The sequence below is a fragment of the Budorcas taxicolor genome, chromosome X, assembly GCF_023091745.1.
Source record: "Budorcas taxicolor isolate Tak-1 chromosome X, Takin1.1, whole genome shotgun sequence".
Classification (NCBI taxonomy): Eukaryota; Metazoa; Chordata; class Mammalia; order Artiodactyla; family Bovidae; genus Budorcas; species Budorcas taxicolor.
Genome location: NC_068935.1, coordinates 123,041,441 through 123,064,417, shown reverse-complemented (window position 1 = coordinate 123,064,417; position 22,977 = coordinate 123,041,441). Strand labels below are relative to the sequence as shown.

General features: G+C 42.1%; 1 protein-coding gene across 2 annotated transcripts in view; it reads right to left on the bottom strand.

Moving 5' to 3' along the window:
* The window catches only part of SMPX (small muscle protein X-linked), a 49,948-nt gene extending 27,260 nt beyond the window's left edge, over window positions 1-22,688 (bottom strand). Inside the window, exons 1-3 of one of the 2 annotated variants that reach the window (XM_052662890.1) lie at window positions 22,447-22,688; window positions 18,782-18,838; window positions 7,322-7,408 (exon numbers count right to left, since the gene is read on the bottom strand). In XM_052662890.1, coding sequence (XP_052518850.1) covers window positions 7,322-7,408; window positions 18,782-18,820 — 126 coding nt within the window. In that variant the 5' untranslated portion in view covers window positions 18,821-18,838; window positions 22,447-22,688. The remainder of the gene's footprint in view (window positions 1-7,321; window positions 7,409-18,781; window positions 18,839-22,446) is intronic. The other variant, XM_052662889.1, reaches the window with a different exon arrangement.
* Between the last annotated feature and the right edge of the window lie 289 nt (window positions 22,689-22,977).

Below are 22,977 nucleotides of genomic sequence, written 5' to 3'. Positions count from 1 at the left end.
CCCATGACTTAGAAAACACAAGAGTACTGTGTCTGATACAGTATCTGATAACTCATAAAAATTAGCACTAGTGAAAAGGATTTATGTTTCCAAGAGAAGCATCTTACAAAACCAAATTTAATCTAGTGGGAAAGAAACCTTGCTGGGAAAAACTGAAGGCAGAAAGAGAAGAGGGTGACAGAGGATGAGATGGTTGGATGGCATCACCAATTCAATGTGCATGAACTTGGGCAAACTCTGGGAGATGCTGAGGGACAGGGAAGCCGGGTGTGCTGCAGTCCATGGGGTCGCGAAGAGTCAGACATGACAGAGCAACTGAACAACAAAGAATCCACCTGCCAATGCAGGAGACACAATAGACTCAGGTTCAATCGCTGGGTCAGGAAGATCCCCTGGAGTAGAAAATGGCAACCCACTCCAGTATTCTTGCCTGGAGAATCTCATGGATAGAGGAGCCTGGTGGGCCACAGTCCATAGGGTCTCAAAGAGTCAGATGCAACTGAGCCACTGAGCATGCAGGCGCACGTGCATGCACACACACACATACACACACATACATCATAATATCATAAGATGCCTTAAAGGCAGAGTTTGTAGACCGTTAGTACACAGCCACCTCTAACAATGACTTGGTCCAGGAGTTTTCTGTTTTTTCGTTTGGGGCATATTGGCTGCCAGCCTTTGTTCCAATGATGTTTCTGGGGTACAGAAACAAACTGAAACTGACATAAGCAAAACCTCTTTAAATCTGGATGGGAGAGGATGCAGCGGCAGAGGAGGGCTCTCCCCTCCTACTTTGGAAAGCATTTTACGTTTTCTGTTTTTCTGTTGTGGCTTTAGAGCTGGAGCACATTCTATACTTGTTTTGGTGGCTCCACCAGCTATTGGTAGGGGCTTCCTTGATAGCTCAGTTAGTAAAGAATCCTCCAGCAACGCAGGAGACCCCGGTTCGATTCCTGGGTCGGGAAGATCCGCTGGAGAAGGGATAGGCTACCCACTCCAGTATTCTTGGGCTTCCCTTGTGGCTCCGCTGGTAAAGAATCAGCCTGCAATGTGGGAGACCTGGGTTCGATCCCTGGGTTGGGAAATCCCCTGGAGAAGGGAAAGGCCACCCACTCCAGTATTCTGGCCTAGAGAATTCCATGGACTGTATAGTCCATGGGATCCCGAAGAGTCGGACACGACAGAGCGACTTTCACTTTCACCAGTTACTGGTACAGAAGCGCACAGGCACACTTGTGGATAGCTGTTTAGCTGATTAATCCTGAAAATGTCCCATAGTGACAAATCTATGCCTCTATGTACACACACCAAACACACAGATTAACAAGGGCTGTAAAACAGTAAGATCCATTGCTGTTTGTGGCTCCTGGAACCCCAACTACGTAGTGCAGATGGTTGCTGGTTACCTCCTTCCTCCTATTTGCTAGTGGTGAGGTGCCCAGTCTCCAGGGCCCTGGACTGGAGGTGTTGGAGGAACATTTGATCTCTGTGGCAGCCACAGGAGCACGCCTCTCGGATCAGTTTCCTGCAGGGAGGATAATTGAATGACAGCCCCAGCTGCTTTGCCCTGAGACCCGCCCATCGCCATGCTGAGGTCACACTTCCCACGGCTGCTCGTAGCCAATGGCTGAGCGTCATAGGATCCGAAGGCGGGCTTGCTTCTGGGAGACCTGGGCCTCCTCTGCGAAGGACTCGAGAATTTTCCTGAGAACAGCACTGTTGTCTAGGTCACTTCAGCCCCATGATCCTTCATCTGCATCACCGTCTCATGTTTCCTGGCAAGTGTTTTCCCAGTAAATACTTCGCCCGTCGAATCTCCTCTTTGGGTCTGCTTCTTGGAGGCCCAGACTAACATAGGCTCTCCGTGAGACTGGCAGAGCTCCACCTGCTGGGCCAGCAACTGAGTGAACCGGTTCAGTTATGGGAAAAAGAAGAAAGCGCACGCTTATCTCGGGGTCAAGCGCTGTGCCGTAGGTGTGCCAGCCAGTCCTGTAACTCGGGTAGTAAAGCCCATGCTGTGCTTTAGCCCCCATCGAGCGCCTACATCTAGTTCTCGAATTGTCTGAACCCTAAAGGGAAAGGGAAGAAAGCTTCCCAGACTTCTGGTGCATGTACAGGAATGCTTTTAAATTGTTTATTTCAAGGGCTGAGTAGAAATATAAAATAGTAAGGTGCTTGTCTTCTCCTAGAGGCTAGTGGTTTTTCCTCTTGTCATTTTCTTAGATTCTGGCACAGTGCTAATGAAATAGCTAACATGTCACCCACACGAAATGATAGTCCTGCAGTGTCAACTCTACCTTTGTAAATACCCGCAGAGTGTTGTTTCCCTGAGTCACTGTACAGAGCCATAGGCTCAGCTTCTTTGCATCCTTTGTGCACATTCATCATTTATAAATGCAGATTTAGAAGCAGTAGATAAACCTGTTAAAGTTCCACCTGGAGGACAAGGTATTCCAAAACCTTCTTCATTAGGCTTTTGAAAAGAAATTTTTAACAAGGCTGTAAGGTGTTCTTTTTAGAAAATATATGAGTAGTGGTGAGATGAAAAATGTTTCCTCACTTATAAACATTCCCATGGTTGTTAGGTGGATAGAGCTTAATACAGAAGCATGAAGGAGAAAAATATTTCTGATTCCTTCTGTTAAGTTCCTAGATGAGTCACAGTCACTTTCTAATTTCAAAATGTGCTCTATTACCACAATTAACACCTAAAGCCCATGTGTGCAGTTATGTGTCTGTGTGCAAAGATTTATTGTGTGAACATACACAGTTAAAGGATGAAAATATTGGACATTAGGCATTTTCCTGGAAATTTATTAAAACCTCAGTGCACTGTGATTTTTATTTATCAAGGTAAAACTTTTAGCTCTTGATTTGGTAGGGTCACAAATAATGGAAAGTTATAAGTGGATATATTTAAGAAGTAGGTTTTAAGACATTGACTCAGGAAGGGGTTAGTGGTGGTACATACTCTTAGTTGAATCTTCTCTCATCTTTTAAAAAATAATGTGAATCAGATTCCATTTTTTTCTATGAATTTGTTATCATAAGAATTATAATACATTAAGGCATGAACAGGCAGGGTCCAGATGGCGCCATTTGGCTGAGCATGCTTTCTTTTCTTTTGTAAGTAGATATTTGAATTGAGAAAGAACATGGAAGACATTGTTTGGTTTTAGATAAAACTTGAGAGACAGCTTATCAACCCCCATGCCAGTCCCAGTTTCAGGAATGGCTATTGTCAAACAGAAATGTCCCTTTTGGGGGTGACGGAGTATTTGTAACATCGAGCAAAATGATGAACCGTCTCCCAGCTATCTCACCTTCCTCTTCCTCTTTACTGCCAGCTGCCCTGAGTTTCCCCCTAAATTCTCTTCTGCACAACAGCACAGCCTGATGTGCTCTTTATGCTCAGCCACTGAAGACTGAATAATAACAGCAAGCACACTGCGAACACATTCAATCCTCACAGCAATCTTCAATCAACAACCGTTGTTATCCCTGCTCTGCAGCTGAGTAAACTGAGGCACAGGACTGGAGGGAGGGGTAAGAAACTTGCCCATGGCCTCACAGCTAGGAAGTAGTGAGACCAGAATTCAACAGTGTCTTTGCATCGTGTAAAGGGACCAGGCGGAGGGGGAAATAATGAACAGAAAATCCCAATGTGCTATTTTGTGGCTTGATAATGATGGAATTTGAGTCAAAAGTAAGGTTTGGGAGGCAGAGTAGGGGCTTGTCAGTATCCTTCAAATCACTTTAATCAAGCAGCTGCATTGTCTTAGGCAAAAGACCAGCCCAGCTTCTCAAGATCTGGTTGTAAGGCCTCTGTGTTGGGCACATGCCAAGTTCTGGCTGGGCCAAGCAGATGGAGAGCGCCCTCTAGCTCTGTGAGCAGAGCAAGGGCTCACAGAGACCGTAGGTGGGTGGGAGGCCATCCTGGCTTCCTGCTAGGGTCCCTCCTCTTCTTCACATCTGAGGTGGTGGCAGGATTGAGATGGGGGAGTTCCTGTCTGTGACAGAGGTGGCCTGTTCTGTTCAGGGATAGTATATTATGTCCTCGACTTTAGACAGTAGTTATCTTAATGCAAAGCTAGGCAATGAATCCCAAATCTAAGAAAGTGAGCAATTCCAAGGAATAGCAGACCACCTGAGCTGCCTCTTGAGAAATCTGTATGCAGGCCAGGAAGCAACAGTTAGAACTGGACATGGAACAACAGACTGGTTCCAAATAGGAAAAGGAGTACATCAAGGCTGTATATTGTCACCCTGCTTATTTAACTTATATGCAGAGTACATCATGAGAAACGCTGGGCTGGAAGAAACACAAGCTGGAATCAAGATTGCCGGGAGAAATATCAATAACCTCAGATATGCAGATGACACCACCCTTATGGCAGAAAGTGAAGAGGAACTAAAAAGCCTCCTGATGAAAGTGAAAGAGGAGAGTGAAAAAGTTGGCTTAAAGCTCAACATTCAGAAAACGAACATCATGGCATCTGGTCCCATCACTCCATGGGAAATAGATGGGGAAACAGTGGAAACAGTGTCAGACTTTATTTTTGGGGGCTCCAAAATCACTGCAGATGGTGACTGCAGCCATGAAATTCAAAGACGCTTACTCCTTGGAAGAAAAGTTATGACCAACCTAGATAGCATATTCAAAAGCAGAGACATTACTTTGCCGACTAAGGTCCATCTAGTCAAGGGTATGGTTTTTCCTGTGGTCATGTATGGATGTGAGAGTTGGACTGTGAGGCCTGAGAGCCGAAGAATTGATGTGTTTGAACTGTGGTGTTCGAGAAGACTCTTGAGAGTCCCTTGGACTGCAAGGAGATCCAACCAGTCCATTCTGAAGGAGATCAACCCTGGGATTTCTTTGGAAGGAATGATACTAAAGCTGAAACTCCAGTACTTTGGCCACCTCATGCAAAGAGTTGACTCATTAGAAAAGACTCTGATGCTGGGAGGGATTGGGGGCAGGAGAAGGGGACAACCGAGGATGAGATGGCTGGATGGCATCACTGACTCGATGGACACGAGTCTGTGTGAACTCTGGGAGTTGGTGATGGACAGGGAGGCCTGGCGTGCTGCAATTCTTGGGGTCGCAAAGAGTCGGACACGACTGAGCCACTGAACTGAACTGAACTGAACTGAACTAAAACTGGATAATAATAGAAAAGCAGGCCTGTACAGGTTAGTTGAATTCAGATTCCATTATCCCATTCAAACTATGTGACAAGAGGTGGCTCGGGCCTTGTAGCCAAGCCACGCACCTAACTGTTCGCCTGCAATACTGTTTTCATGAGAACCTTACTCCAACGTTCAGCCCAGATACCGCCCCTCCAGAAGATCCCACGAGCTCTTACAATAAGGCATACCACCCTTCACCAGCCTCTGGATCCATGAGCCCCATGAAAAAGATGTAGCTCAACTCAGGAAACATTCCTGGGGTCTCCGGATCTCTGTGGATACCTTGCTCCCTCTATCCCACAAAGCATGTTGGCTGGCCATTTGTTTATGTGGTTGGTCATGAAATAGGTTTTCACAACCCAGGCTGTTATCAGGGTTTAGCCATTTTGGAATGTGCTGGAACCATCAGACTGGAAACAAGGCAAGAGTAAAAGCAGATTTCCTAACTGGGACACTCGTGTGGAGAGAGTACCAGCTATAAAGAAGTGAGGGCCATGTCTACCACAGAGGAAGATGAGGGGCAAGCCTCCAAAACCACCATCATATCAGTCAGTTTAGTGAGAAAAGAGAGTCAAGCTACCTTGCAACTGTTTGCCAGACACAGTGACAGACACAGCTTAGGAGGAAGCACAGGAAGAAAACAGAATTAATAAAGAAATTAAGAAAAACAGATGAATGGAGACGTGGGAAAAATGCCTTTCTGCCCTCCCTTCCACTTCCCTGGGCTATTTTCTTACAACATGCAACATAATAGGCCCAGGAGTCCTTCATAAAAATTGGATAATTCAGTCAGTCAGTGAGCAGTCATTTATTCAATACCTGCTAGGTTATGCCATGTCCATTATATCACTGACTCTTTCCTCACAGAGACCCTTGGAGAAATGAGGGGGATCGTATTTTGCAAACAGAGGTTCAAAAGGAGAGTTCATGATCATGAGCTAACTGGTGGCCAGATTAGCAGCAGCAGAACTTGAAATTATCTACTGTTAAATCAGAGTGGGGCTGGATCTTTTCAGCTTTTATGTTCAAAATGTTACTCATCAAGGGTGACTGAAATTCCAGAACTTGGTGATGTCACTCAAAGATTCTATCTCCTTTCAAAAATTATCTTTCTCTTTATAGGGGGCTGGAACCACTAACTTAGGACCACATCAGTAATTATTTATGAGAAAGAAAAAGGTTAGATGCAGGACAACCAAAGGTTTATTAGGAAATTTTGAAATGCTGATTCTTTTAGACCAAATACCAAAAAGGTCACCTACAAAGTTTAAAGAAATCTTTTCACCTTTTAAAAAACAAAAACAAAATACAGTTTGCAGTGCCCTGTGACTTTATTTTTTGCTCCAAGACCTTAAACTTTTTTTCAGACTCGGACCTTCCAAGTTTCATCAGTAAATTCACAATTGAGGAAAAATATAAACATTTGGATGGGGAACTATTCTCTTTTTTTTTGTACCCATGATGAATTTTAGCTCCCATTTTAGAAGACTGGGTATTTGAATTTGGAGGAAAGGTAAAGAATTAGAGGGAGGGGGAAAATCCAGAAATTGATAGACTCCCTTGCAAGTTTCTCTTTTCAAAGGAAATATCCAGGGATTGGGGCTTTCTGTTTGAATCTGCAAGTAATTTAATGTGCTTATTACCTGCGTTCCCACCGGGGTTCATTGCTCATCAGAAGCTGTACTAAGTGTATCCTGCTCAATTCAATAAAAGCTTTGGAGTGAAAACTTAGCAAGCTCGTGACTACTACTAAACGAAGAGCATCTGAGAGGTTCCACTTCCCCCTACATATACACATACACAGACACAAACACACACACACACAAGCAGACACACAAGCTGACATACACAATGAATAAATAAACTAGATGCCAAACTCAGCATCTTCAAGTACCTGGGCCAGGCACTTAGAGTCAGCTGAAGGGAAGTGGGGGGCAGTGTGTTTCAATGGCTGACTGAGCAAGAAAGCCAAAGAAATGTGTGTTCTGTGTGATGACTCCTTGACCCACATCCACGTGTGGCCTCCTCGTCCTGGAAAGCTGGCCCTCGCCTTGCCTCTGGGCCCTGTCTAGTCAGGATATTGGAGGAGAAAGATGGAGCTGAGTTCTGCCAGCTCAGTTTTCCTCACCTCCTCCGTCTCCGGAGTACATTCTTTTCTTCTGGGGGGTTGCCCAGCTCCTGGCCGAAAGGCTCCCATTGGGATATTGATATTTGCCTAAAACAGAAAGCAGGGAAGATTTAGCTTAAGAGAAGTAAGAAACGGCAATAACATTCTGAGACGGTAATCATTGTCAGGCAAAACAAATCTGAAAAGTACATCTTTAAAGCTTTTCACCTCAAGAAAATTGCTATAATGACAGTACAAAAATATGCAAAGGATAATTTGACTTCCATTTATTCCACATTTGTGGTACTCACCCTTAGGTCTGTGCAGTGATTGCACAGCTCCCTACTGGCTGAAAGAATTGGAAGACAGTTTGTTCTGGCTGTTGCCCTCCTGTGGTGCTTAATATTTTCTGCTCTCTGGGATGTAGAAGGAACACATAATTCTAGGAGAGGAGGCAATGGCATTTGCACAAACCATCCCACACCTTAGTCCTCTTTCAGCTGCCTACAGATTTACCACAGGAGGAGGGCAACGATACCTCCTAAACCACCTCTTCCTTCCCATACTGTTCTATGGCTCTTCTCACACTTCCTTAAGTGAAACTGAACGTGAAGTCACTCAGTCGTGTCCAACTCTTTGCGACCCCATGGAATGTAGCCTACCAGGCTCCTCCCTCCATGGGATCCTCCAGGCAAGAGTACTGGAGTGGGGTGCCATTTTCCTTAGGTCTCTGTAATTGACACTCTTTTACCTTCTCCCTGACACACCACTGGGTGGATCAGTGCATGAGGAAAGTGCTGGAAAGTCAAGTTCATTGGTATCACAGTTCATGGATTCTTCTCCTTCAAGATGACATACTAATTTCCATCCATTAGTAAAAATAAAATATCTTCTAGAACACACTAGATATGCTAAACATTCAATTATGTAAGGAAAATAAATGACACAGTAATTCAGACTTGGGAAAGAGAATATGTAAATTTGAATTTTGTGCGTATTTCATCTGTTATCAAAAGGCAAGAATGTTTAATGCAGACCAAAAACATCTTCACCCAGGAGTATCACTCATATAAAACAAGCATTAAGACTTTTCTTTAAGGCAGAATGTATTGTTTCCACTTGAGATAAAAGTGGTGCCTTATGAGTAATTGGATATGTGGGCTTGAAAAATTGAAGTTGCACTTTGATGTTATGAATGAAAATGATGCCTGAGCAAAGGGAGCAAAATATTTTGTTACCTTATGACTCAATTTAGACAATTTTGGTACCACAGCAAACGGGATCATTAGGAGGTGTGGTATTTGAAACTGCCTGATATGAGTTCTGTTGCCAGGGGAATGTTTAACTCAAGACACAAAAAGTATCCAGTGTCCATGTTCATGCAACATGGAGGATCTATGTCCTGTTCTGTGTGACTTTTTCCACATAGAGGCTTTAAAACTTTCTTCCCTACTAGAATAAGGCTGATCCCACAGAAAAGAAACAGATTAAAAGTGTTTGTGGTACGTATCCAGGGAGGTCCATCACCTTTCCTAGGGCAAAAACATGCCAAGAAGTATTTGGGGTCAGTATGTATCAGATATGTTCAAGTATAATCACAACACAATTTTAGAGGGAAGCATTTTGCAAATACTAAGGCTGAGCCTTCTATGCTATTTCTCTGCTTAGTGGAAGCATCAGGCGACCTTAAGAGGGAGGAGAGGGAGCATAAGACAAGGGGGAAAGTATGTCTTATATGGTGGCAAATACTGTAACATACTTCATGAATTCCAAAATGCATCTCTTTTAATATCTCTGAAATCAGAGTGCCTTACAGGCAATGGTATCTTAATTTTTAATAGGTGCATTGGTTTTATTTCTTAGCAAGACATAAAATACTGGTGTTTTACAATAGGCAGTGTCTTTGATTGGTTGAAATATCATTAGGGTTCTGAAATAAGATCAAAACAGTGTAAACAAGACTCACTGAGGATGATATATATTGAACTTTCCATTACTACAGTTTCGGTGAAAGAGGGGAAAAGTTGATATAGGGATTATTTGGAAAAAAGTTAACTGGCTAAAAGTTTAATTAGATCACCACCATCCTTACCCATTTATTACACATTTACAGAGGGCATCTTCCTAATAGGAAGTTCAAGTTAGCATCATTGTTTCTGAAATATAAGATTAGTAAGCTAACCCATTTAATCAAGTGTGTATGCTCTCTGGTAGGTTGTGGTTTTCAGTAATGGAACATGTAAAAATCATCAGGACAATGTATTTAGTAAAGCACATGGTCAGGAAATACCACCTTTTCTTGCTCAAAGATTGATTTTAGCAATGCATGTGGCCTCTCCATGGTCCATGGGTGGCCTATGGTAGTAAAAAAGAGCCCACTGCTAGGAGTGGCCACAGCTACTCTCTGCTTGGAAAAGTGACAACTGCTCTGAGTCACATCTTCCCCATTTGTTTAATACGAATATTAGGCTTCATTAGTGGTTTTCAAACCTCTTGTCCATGGAACCCTTCTTTTAAGTAAAGCATGGTGAGACTATCTAAAATGCAGGCTCAGTGGAGATGGACCTGCTCTGGCCAAGGTGATGGGGCGCCCAGATCCCACCTCCTTCCCCCAAGGCCTGGGCCATGAGCTATTCCAAGGAACTTGGGGCCCAATCTGACAGCCACTGAAAGGGATCATCCCTAAGTGGATGAGTATCGACGTACATTTAAAATGTTCACTCTGCCCATGATTAAGATGTCTGTAATTACTTTTAACCACTTTAGCATAGACTGTGATATTTTATGTACACAGATTGGTTTAAACTGCAGTTGTAGGGAACTCCATTGCTCTAACTGGGAGTTCATCTTCCTGGGGTGGTTAGGTAATAAAATATCACTAAGACTGCATTCTTCAGACTGCTGCTTCAAGTGTTTTCTGTTAGCCTCATCTCCACCAATGCCTGAGACTTTAATGTTTGTAGAAATGTCAAAAATAGGTGAGATAATGAAATGAGTGTTAGAAATGGCTTCTCTCGGTGAAGGTGGAGGAGGTTAAGACATGTAGAGTGGTTAAAATATTTCAGAGAACTTTCCCACACTGCTGAACAGAGTGTAAGAATCTGATGCCTATAGCTTGCATCTTTAGATTCAAAGCTCAGAAGAGTGATCCCTAAATGGGCCTGTCTCCAGCCATTGATAATGAGGAATTCCAGCTTACAGCTGCCAGCCTGGGGCAACAGAATCCCCACGGGAATCTTTTATGCAAACTGGCAGTCACTCAGAGCACTTAAAGGGGCAAGAGGTGAGGCTTCATCCAGCTCACAGACAGACTGTGCAGATGGTTTCTGCTTGTCTGCTAACAAATGTGTGCTAACAAAGTGGCAAAGTTGGGTTGGGACTAACTTTCACCTCAACCTCGTGGCTTATTGTGGACCAGTGACTGCGTCTCTCCCCCCACCAGCTGCTATGTTCACCCCAAACCCCAAGATTCAGCCTAGGTTGTTGCCACTTTCATCCTTACCACAAACTTCGGAGGTTCAGGCCGTCATCTTCATTTGATTCACAAAGAAACTGAGCCTCACAGAGGTTAGAGGACATACTCACAGTCACACAAACAGTTCAAGAAAAAGCCAAGATTCCAGATCCACATTCCCTGACCTTAGGGACGGACTCTATCAAACTCCTCTCCAAAGAGCTCTTTTCACTGGACCAAAGTGAACTCTAACCGCTCTCACATTCTCTAAACCGGCTCTAAAACTGCAAACTCACACCTTGAGAATGGCCCTGGAAAAGGGGCACACAAATGGAGAATTCTAGAATGGGCGTCAAAGGAACACTGAAAAATGAGCCATTAATTAACTGGCTTGATGCTTTTTCGTCTTTAAGGCATCACTCAAAAAAACCAGGAACCTAAATGGGTTTTTTGACAGGATCCACAGCAGCCTATGAACATGTCAAGTATCCAGTCATTAATATACACACCAAGGGAATGTCGGCAGAGTGCTTTGTAAATGATTAGAGATGATTCACTAATATAATTGTAGGGTGGTGATATCTGAGTGACAAATTATAGACTAAATTAGAGCCATAGGCAAATTCCTTATCATTTGAATCTCATAGAAATGTATAGACCTATAGCGCTCTGTTTTTATTCCATCGGTGGGGGAATTGTCATGTTCTTGTTTCTTTCCGTGTCCTGCTCTGTTTGAACACAAATAAAATACCTTCTCAATGACTTGATTTTTCCATCTGCAAATTGAGCATCATATTCACTACTCAAAATGGGTTTGGAATATGAGCTACATTTTTATGAAAGAGTAAATAAACACAGAAATCCATGACCTTGGGTTGATATAAGGTTGGACTTCCTTCTTTATATGGATTCTGCATAAAGGTAAAGGAAGTGGGCTTTATTTTTCTTTTGTAACACATTCTCTAGCATTTTTTCCATCCTTGAGATGCATTCATCTTAGATATTTTTAAATATGCCTCTGACACAGCAGACCCACTGCATCACTTTCCCAAGTTATACATAATTTGTTACATCCTCAAAGTTGGGAATGGAAAAAATCTACCAGATCATCTTTTGCCAGAACAGGATACAGTTCCCTGATAATAGACCTATCTGATGTGAAATGAATACTACACTTGATCTCACCAGGTGAAGAAAAGCTGAAAGAATTCCCTGTAAGGTAATTCCACCAGTCCCTTAATTATTTGTATTGTTCTCCTGCTTGGCTCTGGGCTTTGAGCCCGAGAATTCTGGAAACAATATTCCCTCCAAAGCTACTCCTGTGTGATTTACAATGCAATGACATCTTTACCTACTGGGTTGGGTTCTGATCGCTGCCAGCCACTGAGTACTGACAATCCCACTCCACTTTGCTTTCCAGAGCCATTGTCCTCTGATCTCCCCCTCCTCTTGGTCCCCACTCCATCTCACTTTTTAGTGTTCAGGCTTTGAGAGTTTCCTCCCATTGCATGTTTGTTTCAGATGACTCCCTTTGGGTTCTATCTTTCATTTTCAGAAGTTTCCAGCAGCTCCTGCCAGAATCTATAGCATCCCCCATGCCTTTCTCCCATCCTGCGTGTAGAAGAACCCCTACAGGGTTGCATTTTGCAGTATTTCTTCCTGCCCTTTCCTATTCTTACATCCTAGTCCTTCTCTGAATGGAGCAGGGTATGACATTTTGAGATTTCTAGCATCTTCACAGAAGATTTTCAGAAACAGATGTGTTTTACCTATATCTAACTAAAAACTAAGATTTCTTATTTAATATATTAGCCCAAATTAGGAAGACAGACAGACACACACACACACACACACACATATACATACACCATCTAAAATATATTCAACCTGTTTTAAAATAAAATTCTATATCACTGGAACGCATAACTTCTTTGTCTGTAGAGATTCTTGAAATGTGAAATGGATTCAGAATACACAAAACTTTCCCACTCAACACCATTTTGAGAAACTCCCACTCAGCCCCAGTTCTTCACTCATGATGTTTCATATTGAAAGGTTTTTTTCCCCTGTCTGTTCTCAACACTTTTTGTTCTCTTCGATAATTTCCTGAGTGACTCAACCATAGTCTTGTCATCCAGGAAAAAGCAGATTTCAAGAATGTACTGTACAGCTATTAAGATAATGTGTACAATTGGTTGGAGGTAGGTTATGTTTCTGATGTACTTGTGAATGTCAGCCTCAAAAAATGACATCTTTTAGTCAGTATATGGCTGTTTGCCTCATGTCACCAATATGGAGCCCTGGGCAGAGCAGCAAAGATCACCAGCTGGAAGTAGCTCTAGAGTCAAATTGCTCCATTTTAAGTTCTGGCTGCACTTCAAAGAAACCAGCATTGGAAATCATAAACAATGGAATGCAGTGGTTTACCTAAGAAAGGAACAGTAGATCCAAGGTCAAAAGAAAAACGTGGTAAATGAAAGTTCAGTTTTTTTTCTCTTTTACAAATTTAAATAAAATAGTAAAGAAAGGTATGTATCATCATTATTATTTTTAGCTTTCATAAATGTATTTGATTAACTGACAAACCATGGGTGGTGATAGTCTCTTCCTTTGTACCAAGGACTGTCATATACCCGAAATCTTTTTTTTAAACTGAAAATTGTAAATGGGATTAGAGGCCCTAACACCTGTCTGTAATTATTTTTGTCGGGCTTTCTTCTTCTATGGGGCCCTTATGCCCTGGGCGATGGAGAGTGGAAGAGCAATGGTAATGGATGGGGAAAGAAAAGAAGTACTAAAACTAGGGGCATCAGGATATTCTGTTCTACACGTGGATTGGGCGACAATGGAAACGTCCCATGGTAAGAGGCCACACCCTAACTAATGATGCAAGGCTCATATCATCATTCCTTTAAAATGTATGATAAAGAAGTTAGATCTAGTTTCACAAGCAGCTTGATTAAATCAATTAAGCAGGGCGGTGGGATGCAGTGGCCACGGGCATTTGTATTTCCAGAGCACGTTTGTCACTGAGTCACTGTACTTTGTACTTTTCACTCCTAGCCGACTTACATGTAAGGTGACTTTAATCAGTGTAAACTGTTGGCTGCTTCTGCTGAAATGCTGATAGCTGTTCTGCATGTCAGTTTGAGCGCTTTAAAAGGGAGGATTCAGCATCTATAAAATGGTAATTCTCTCTCAAGTAGCCTTGGTCAGTATGATTACCCTTCAGATGCTCCCACTCCTCCATCCTTACTCTGTGTGCCGAGGTGGAGATGGTAAGCAATGAGACTGGACAGTTTTGCAGGGTGGTTCCTCACATGGGCTTTGGGATCAAGCAAGTTGGGTTCAGCTCCTGACTCTTCTACTCACATGCTGTGTGATCCTGAGTGAGTGCTTTTGCTTCTCCAAACCTTTCATTATAATCCATGGAAATCCCATTGCATTGTGCCAAGTACATAGTAAACCCAGGAGAAACTGTGACTATTATTATCATCCTAATAATAAACCTTAGAAATTAGTCTCAAGAAGTTCATAGATCATATGGTAGTTCTATTTTTAGTTTTTTGAGGAACCTCCATACTGTCCTTTTAATAACTATCTGTAATGTTGAAATACCTGTAATGTTGTCCTTTATGGTGTCTGTAATGGTCAAGATCAAATTGTGAAAGGTAATAGTTATTACTATTTTAAGCTAATAGGTTTTTCAGTGTTTTTATGTAGTAATGAGTAACCTGTAAGTGTGACTTCCAAACTGATTTAAGGCAGACTGGCATACAACAAAGGGAAATAGGTATATTCGACCAAAGTAAAAAGTTTGTAGACTGTTGGAGGCTGGACAGAGGCTTACAGGTCATTTAATGCAGCATCACTCCCACCAGCTCCCATGCCCTTTACAGCTCACAAGGCCCACGGGGGCGTGAAGTCACAGAGCACAGCTATGACTAGGATACAGGACTCTTTTCCGTTCAACCATGAAACTCTCAGATCTCGTGGGAAAGGACAATAATACTCCACTCACTTTGATCATCAATGGAGAAAAAGGGCCATTGATGACCCAGAGAACATTGGCTCTCAGTGGGCTGAGGCTCCGAGGAGGCCCCATGATACCTTCCAAAGGGGGTGTGTTCAGGAGGCAGGGGAAGGACAGGCAGGTGCTGCCAGTGGTCATTGTCACTTGGTCTCATTAGACTTAGTGAACAGATCGCTGATGGGGTCAGATGTCCCAGCAGCTCTAGCTTGCCCCACCACCTGTCACGTCAGATTCTTTCATCTGAAAGTATCATATCCACTTTGCCTAGTGTGCTGAGGTTACCTTGGTTGCAACTCCATTCCCATCAACAGTGGGGTTTAAGAAGCAGACTACAGAGTACAGAACCAGGGTCAGCCAATGACAGCCCATGGGCCAAATCCATCCTGCCACCTGTTTTTGCAAAGAAATTTTCACTGACACATACCCACCCCCATTCACTTGTATATTGCTGCTTTCGTGCTGTCACAGTAGAGTTGAGTAGTGCTACAGAGACCCAGTGATCTGTAAATCTTGAAGTATTCACTATTTGGTCCTTTACATCCAGTCCAGAACCTTATCAGCTGCTTGGAAGACTAAGGCCTCCTCCAGGCTATGGAAGGATTAACTGATTTATTCAGGATATTTTTATGCCCCTGGCATAAATGAGATTTCATTAATACAATTGAAAGAAATGTGGACTTAGAATCGTCTTATAATTCAAATGCAGTCTCTTCTTCAATGTGAATGTGAAAGACAACTGTCCATGTCCTCTAAGGGTGGGTCTCATTCTGGCCTCCCTCTTACTCTGGGGCAGGGAGGAGATGGAAGCAGCTGAAGAGAAAGCAAAGCCATTCCATGCATTACTTGGATAATTAGAACCGTCTCTTAAGGACTTTGTGTGCAGTAAACCAGGCACTTGCCGTACATTATTTTGTGTATTCATTATAACAATCCCGTTCAGCAGTATGATTGTCCTTATTTTACAGAAGGATAAACTAAGGTCACAGAGTGAGTGAATGGCCAGGTGGAGATCTGTAACCATTTGGCTTCATGTTGTCTAAAGCACATAGGTACAGTAATTCAATTACCTATGCCTGACTGCTAGAAGTATGGTTGACAGTGGCTTCAATTTGCTCAATCCAGACAAAATAGAGATCTAGCCGTTACTTCTAGAAGTTTGCACTGAAAAACACTATCCTACAAGATACTCATTTCAAACGTCCAATATGTTTAAAAAGTCTTGCATATACCACTGCCTTCTTGGAAGTTATGAAGTTACTAGCAAGTTATGGATTCTGAGAAATCCTGCAGTAAGGATCCTATTCAACTTTGCTTAATGCAGTGTTTCCAAACACTTTTTCATGGAACTCTTTAATTAACAGCATCCCATAAAACAACTCTTCCAAGAGACACACTTTGGGAACCACATGATTACAATGATGATGATTGATAATAATGGCTAATATTTTTTGAGCAGTTGCAATAAGCCATGGATTGACCTAGGCATTTACGCATATGGATTCATTTAACCCTCACAACAACCCTATGAGCTCACATGTGATGAATTCCCCACTTGACAGATGAGGAAACCGAGGCACAAAAAGGATGAAATAAGTTGCCCAGTCACATAGTCCTGGAGACCATGAGCCCCTCAAACTCCAGGATCAGGTTTCAATTCATCTTTGCATAGCTGACACTTAGTATGGTGACTGGAACAAAGCATGCGCCCAGAATATGACAGCTGAACTGGGTTAGAGATAAGATCCTAATAAAGAGAAGTGGCTAGAGTGTGTTGAATAGAATATTTAAGATCTTTAGTATTTATACAATGAGGGCACTCCCTCATCAGTTGAGGTTTCTATTTGTTCTGCATAAGACCATACCCTAGATAATGTTCCTACAATAAAGCATTTTGTACTGTGTAACCATTTTCATATTTTATTTAATAGACCCTACTTTAGGTTAATGTGAGATGACAGGAAAATATCAGATAGTGCAGATCCTATTTAACCACAAGAAATAAAATTTTATTTGAAGGGGCATTAAATTAGGCTTTCTGTCTGGCATAAAATATATTGAAAGAGGTGATACCACATCTATAAGGAAGTACTGTATTGCCTTTGTTGGTAGAGTAGATGGATTTTTTAAATTTTTTATTTTTATTTTTTTAATACAAAAAACATTTTGTATTGGAGTATAGCTGATTAACAGTGTTGTGATAGTTTCAGGTAAACAGTGAAGGGACTCAGCCATACATATACATGTATCCTAGATGGATTTTTTTTAAATGCAGTATAACAGCTATTATGAACAGTCAATGAGAGTTTTTTTTAAATATTACAGACCTAAAAACATATCAAGGTCAAAATTAATAGAATACTGATGAGTTTTCATTGTAGATTTGAGGGAGGCCAGGAAGCACTAAGGAAGAAAAATCAACACATTTTCAGCTGTAAAAGGAAGAAAAGAAAAGGCAGACTGAGAGACTATGTTTTTATGTTCTGCAAAATAAATAGGAAATTTTATGTTTAGCACTTCAAGAGCTTCAAGTGCAGTAATTAAATGGTATTATTTTTTGTCACCTTAATACAGAGCATAGAGCATTCCTGAATGATTATTATAATAACAGTTTGACCCTTAAGGAGGGCTTACTGTACTGTTTTAAGCATCTTCTGTGTGCAGCCCTAGAAGGTGAGTGCTGTTACCATTTTACAGATATGGAAACAGTACAAAATGGATTAAGGATTCAAGCTCCGGTAATCTCTGGCTTCACAGCCTGTACCACTAACAGCTATACACACTGGGTAACACAGACGGCTCAAAGGCTCAAGGATGCCTATAGGCCTGGGAGGCAAAATGAAGTCCACTACCAGTGTCGGATACATCAGAGACTCATCAGGGGTACACCAGAGGGCAAACGTGGCAACGCAAAGTTGATTCCTGGCCGACAGGCCCTTCCGAGGTGGTTTGTTCTGTGACAGGTTTTCTGAGGTTATTATACATCTTGCCACTGAAGGAACCCCTCCACTTAAGGCTATGCATTATCATGACAGGTAAATATACATCCCTCCACCCACTTCTACCACCTGTGTGTGCTAGGATCCTTCACCTCACAACCTGACCACATACATGTGGTCACACAGTGCGTTGCTTATGAATAGGTGTATGTGTGATTGTGCATCAGACCCCAAGTATTCAGGAGCTGCCATATGTTCTGCAGTATTCATGAAAGTCCAGGAAAAAAAAAAAAAAGTTTAAAAGTTCCATTAGAGAAAGTACAGATAACTCCATTTTGATGGAAAAGAAAGATGGAATTTTACAATAAAGCATTGTGCCCAGCATCTCAGGGTGGGAGCCATTTGAGAGTTAAACACTGAGCTCTTAAGAGAAAAAACAAATTTAGTATTGAGTCAAAACAAATACTAAAAGCTTTCTCTGTAACTGTGTTTGGGCTCCAAAATGCCTGCTTCCCCTTCCCCTTATTGTAGGTAACACTTAAGTCTGTTGAAAGAACCAAAGAATTTGTTTGCTGGGAGGGCATGAGGAGACATAATAGAATATAGACTTTAAAAGATAAACACCCAAGCCTTGGGAAGAACATTTGACAAGAAAAGGACGTTTTTCAAGAACCATGTATTCTAAACAGATGAGTTGACAAACTCAATTGGATCTAAAAATGAAAATGGAATTTTAAAATTTCTATCAATGAGCATATCAAAAACTTACACATCAAAAAACATATCAAAAACATGTGCACTACATTTTTGTAGAAGGCCATTTAATTCTCATTCATAAACTTTGAGTCCCTTACAATTATGCATATTTACACAGAAACAGCTTCTCCCTTCTCGGCTGTACATTACCAGCCTTTTTTCTTCCTGAATTGTACCTTATACAAGTCTTTCTTCTCTCTGTGAAGTTAATCATCAGGTGGGTGAACGATCACAGAAAGTCTGATTTATTAAGCAAACAGGCTGGAAGTTGCTGATGCGAAGACACAAACGTGTCTACTCACCTGGATGGCTCTGACATTGGAAACTGGCTGTTTCGACATATTGACGCAGTCTTATCCCTAAAAAAACAGGTAAGAAACTGTTAGAGGTGGTGGCATTCAGATTCTCAGGAGTGATAAATTTGAATTTAACTCATGATTCAACTGGGCGATCACCCCTTTCACTGGCCATATATTCTTTCAGTCTCAGTTTCCGTTCGTTTACTTAGAGACTCTCCTTCCTCAGGCCTCAGGGACAGGGAACACTAGAGCACTGGATAAATCATTCAGGAGGAGAAATGCTGAGATGCCTCGCCTCTGATGCTCCTGATAGGCAATCAGAAACTTGAAAGGCGCTATCATCTCCTTCCCTGCCCTCCTGCCCTCCTGCCCAGAACGGCAAAGCAAAGAGGTTGTGGGAATAAAACACCTTTGTTTGGGGCCTCGGAAGCTTTCTGCTTGAAACTGAACTTTTGATCTGAACTGAGTTGTTGCCAGGGCTGTGCAGTCAGTCCATGGGGAGCACCTCCCCTCCGTCAAACACCCAAGGAGAAATGGCCCGTACTTCCTTCCTATTACTGCGATGCTCTCTGCTTGCTGGGCACATGTCTGTTCCAACCAGAGACCTGGGGGCCGCATCTCCCTGCTCTGTGTGTCCAAAGCCTGGGCTCTGTAAACCCGGCAGCTCCCAAGCAAGCTTCACCTCTGTCTTCTTTGCTTTTAATGAAACACTCTCTGGAAGCACACAGGACTTACGTGACAGTGTCAGATCCCCAAGATGTAGCAGTGCTTCCTTCTGAAAAGACCTTTGCTTTCTTTCAGTTGAAGACCTGACTTCGAGCCCAGTGACTAGTGGTCGTGGTCTACTGGGGCTCAGGGAGCAGGGAACAGCCCAGCTCTGTACATGTGTTGTTTTAGCTTGGTCAATTAAATATGACAGGGTGAAGTGGTAAGGTTGGAAATTCAGTGAATTAAAAACATGCTGCTTTTTAATCCCCAAACTGTAAACTGGGTTGATTAGTGTTTCCTCAATTGACTGATGTAAGCGTGTGGGTTACTGGTGAGTAATTGAACACAGCAGGGTCTGCATTTGCCACAAGTCCAATGTCACCTGGACCATGTCAGTCAACATCTTGAGGCCCATTTCCTCTTCTTTAAATTTTACCTGCTTCACAGGTTGTGGTAAGAATCAAAATGACATAAGGGCCCTGAAAATGCCTTGTGAAGTATATAAAGCATGATGCAAGTATTTATTGTTTTATTGCCATTGCTTTTAGCTGGAGACTTTTAGTTCTTTACTGCTATACAGTTTTAATACAGAGTAAGAATTGTGATAGTGATGCCCCACAACACTTTAGAAATAAAAGATCTGAGAACTCTGAAAGTCTTCAAAGTGTTAGGCTCTATTATATGAAGTTAAATCATTACATAATTTTTTAAACTCTCATAAATAGTACATGTAACTATATGGTCTTTGGAATCACATACCTGAAAACATTGGGTTGTGTTTTTTTTTTTTTAAGTTCTACCTGAATGTTTTGGTAATATACAGATATAGCCACCATGCATAAGGGTCTAGGTAGAATTATTTTCAATATGGTTAAGAAAATTAAAAAGCTCTCACAAGTCGAACAATCAGGAATGCATTTTGCTCTGTGATATGTTTCAGATAGATTGCTGTCTTTTCTGCAGTGTAAAAAAGTCAATGAAGGATTTTAAATTTTTGGATCTAGGACACAAAGCTCAATTTCAAAAAGAAAAGCTTCGTAGTTTAATATTTAATGTTTCTATTCCTCAAAAGCTATTAGGAGTCGCGCAAAGCAATAATTCTCACAGGACTTTAAATATCTCATCCTATAGCATTCTCTATAGGTGTACAATTAAAGTTTAACTATTAACACTTGACAACTTTAAAAAATGTATGTCAGTTTGAAATGTGGGGATTAGGAATTTATGTTGTTACAATAGCAAGTTAAAATGTGAAAAAAATAAGGCAATGAATGATTGCATTTGTACTGCATGGATTTTTTTTTTTAATTAGACTGATTTTGTTTTTTGCTAAACTGGATTTGTGGTATGTCGTGGACCCCTCAGCCTAACGGATGGATATTCCTCGGGCCTTGTCTCCAATATAGCTTTGGTATAACCTTATTTGCATACAGATTCCTTCTCAACATATATGTCAGTCTGTGAGAGAGACATCTCTAGAAAGTTGGTCAGATCCCAGCTCTCATTCCTTGCAAACAGGCTAGATGACGTTCGTGTTCATCAGTTCTGCAGCCCATCCTGCTGTCCTCATTATTCTCAGAGAAATCAGGGCAAAGCACACTGGTGAATAAAAATAGACAGTGTTCCCTGGCTCTTTCATGACCCTGCATTCACCTCCATTAGGGATGCAGGGTGTAGAATGCACCTTCCTTCTGTTTCTGCCTGCTTCATCCTGGGCCCCCAAAAAGAAAGCTATGCCTTAGATGTACAACTCCACTCACATCGGGACCACAGCTTCGCATCCAAGGAGATACTCTTTAGAGTACCTCTATTACTGCGTCTCCTAGTTCTGGCTTCAGTTGGAGAACACAGACAGTTTGACCAGGAGTGTATGGACTTTTACAAAGCCTATTATAATGGAAATGCTTGCCAGTTTCGCACGGTTGAATTTTCCTGGCACTTGTGCAAGTCTGTGGGGATCTTTAATGGTCTATACGCTGAGTCATGAACAATATTCCTCAGCTGGTATTTGATTGGACAGCATCTATATCTGACTTCTAAATAAGACTCTTTCACGTACTAAACATTTGTCAACATTAATAGCACTAATTTAAGAAGAAGGGAGTCAGAGGAAAATAAATCAGTATACAGAGAGAGGGGGCTTTGTTTGTTCTTTTTAAAGATCAATAAAGTGGCTACAGCTCAGTCTCACAGGGAATTATCTTCTGTCCTGTAGCTAAAAATAATTCCCAAGAAGGGTGCAGAAAGATGTTCAGCTGTCCAAACTAACTCTTTATTCAACTCTGCATGAGATGTGCCGAGAGGGAAGAGGCAGTCCGTGTGCCACGCATCAGCCTCTGGTGCCCACACAGAGAGACAGGGTTGCCGCCCTCTCCTCTGCTGGGTCTGGAGAACACTGTGATCGAAGGGGGGGCTTTCAAAAAGACAGGTCTGGAGTATTAACAGTTCTATAAATTGATACAACTTTATCACTGAGGTCAAGCCTGGCACTTAGGGAGAAGAGAAAAGCGTTTTAAACTTGTAATGTGTTAACAGCTCTGGCAATGATTTGTGTTCAGGTAAACCAGAGAGCTAGCATCATAGCTTTTCTCTGCCCTCAGTTCTCCTAATTATTTCTAGGCTTACAGCTTGAGTCAGGTCTGCAGCTGATCAACTGCAACCCTGGCCATAAGAATCAAAATGACATAATGTTCAGGGTCAGAGTCATCTTAGCTGGACTGTGGAAATTTTCAAGTCACTATCAATGAAAACTACTTTTAGTTCAATATTCTTTCAACCTCCCCACCCTCCGAACAATTTAGAAAACAGAAGCAGCAACGTAACCAATGGAGAGTGAATTTACAAGGAAGCTACACCCTCTAGTTACAAGCCTACAAAGTTAGAAGGAGCCACTTCAAGTTAGGTAGCCAGGGAATTTCTTTCAGAAAACCCAGTTGCCCAAGGTGAGTCTTCCTGCTTACCTGCTTTATGTACTTGCTTCCTGCCTGAGGAAAGTCCCAGGCAGCCAGGTACAAGGATACAAGGCTCCTCAGTGAGTGGAAGGGACGCCGGGTGTCCTCTGAGCTGTGATCTCGGTTCCGATGCTTTTCATGTGGCTGAAATAGCTCAAGCGATCTGTGCTTCACCCGGTACTGAGAGCTGCTCCCGGCTCGGGGCTGGAGGGGAACTCGGTTTAAGGATAAGTGTTAAAGAGAATTCCTGTCATAGTTCACAGTTGTTCTTCCTAAATATAGAGTTTGATACAAGCCATACGCTGCCTCCAAAAGGCTTGACCGTGCTGAAAGCAGGGCTCAAATGTCAGCCGGAAGGTGGCTCTGGAATCTTACTGCCCTCCTCATCTTCCAGAAGATGCTGGCTGCATTTTCTCACAAATTCTGAGGGGGCACAGGCAAGTTTGAAAAGTAGGAAAAGTTTCTATCTTTAGCTTTATTACCCAGAGGCCAGAAGACCGAGAGTATTGAATAAAAAAATTGGAGAGAGGCAGCACAAGC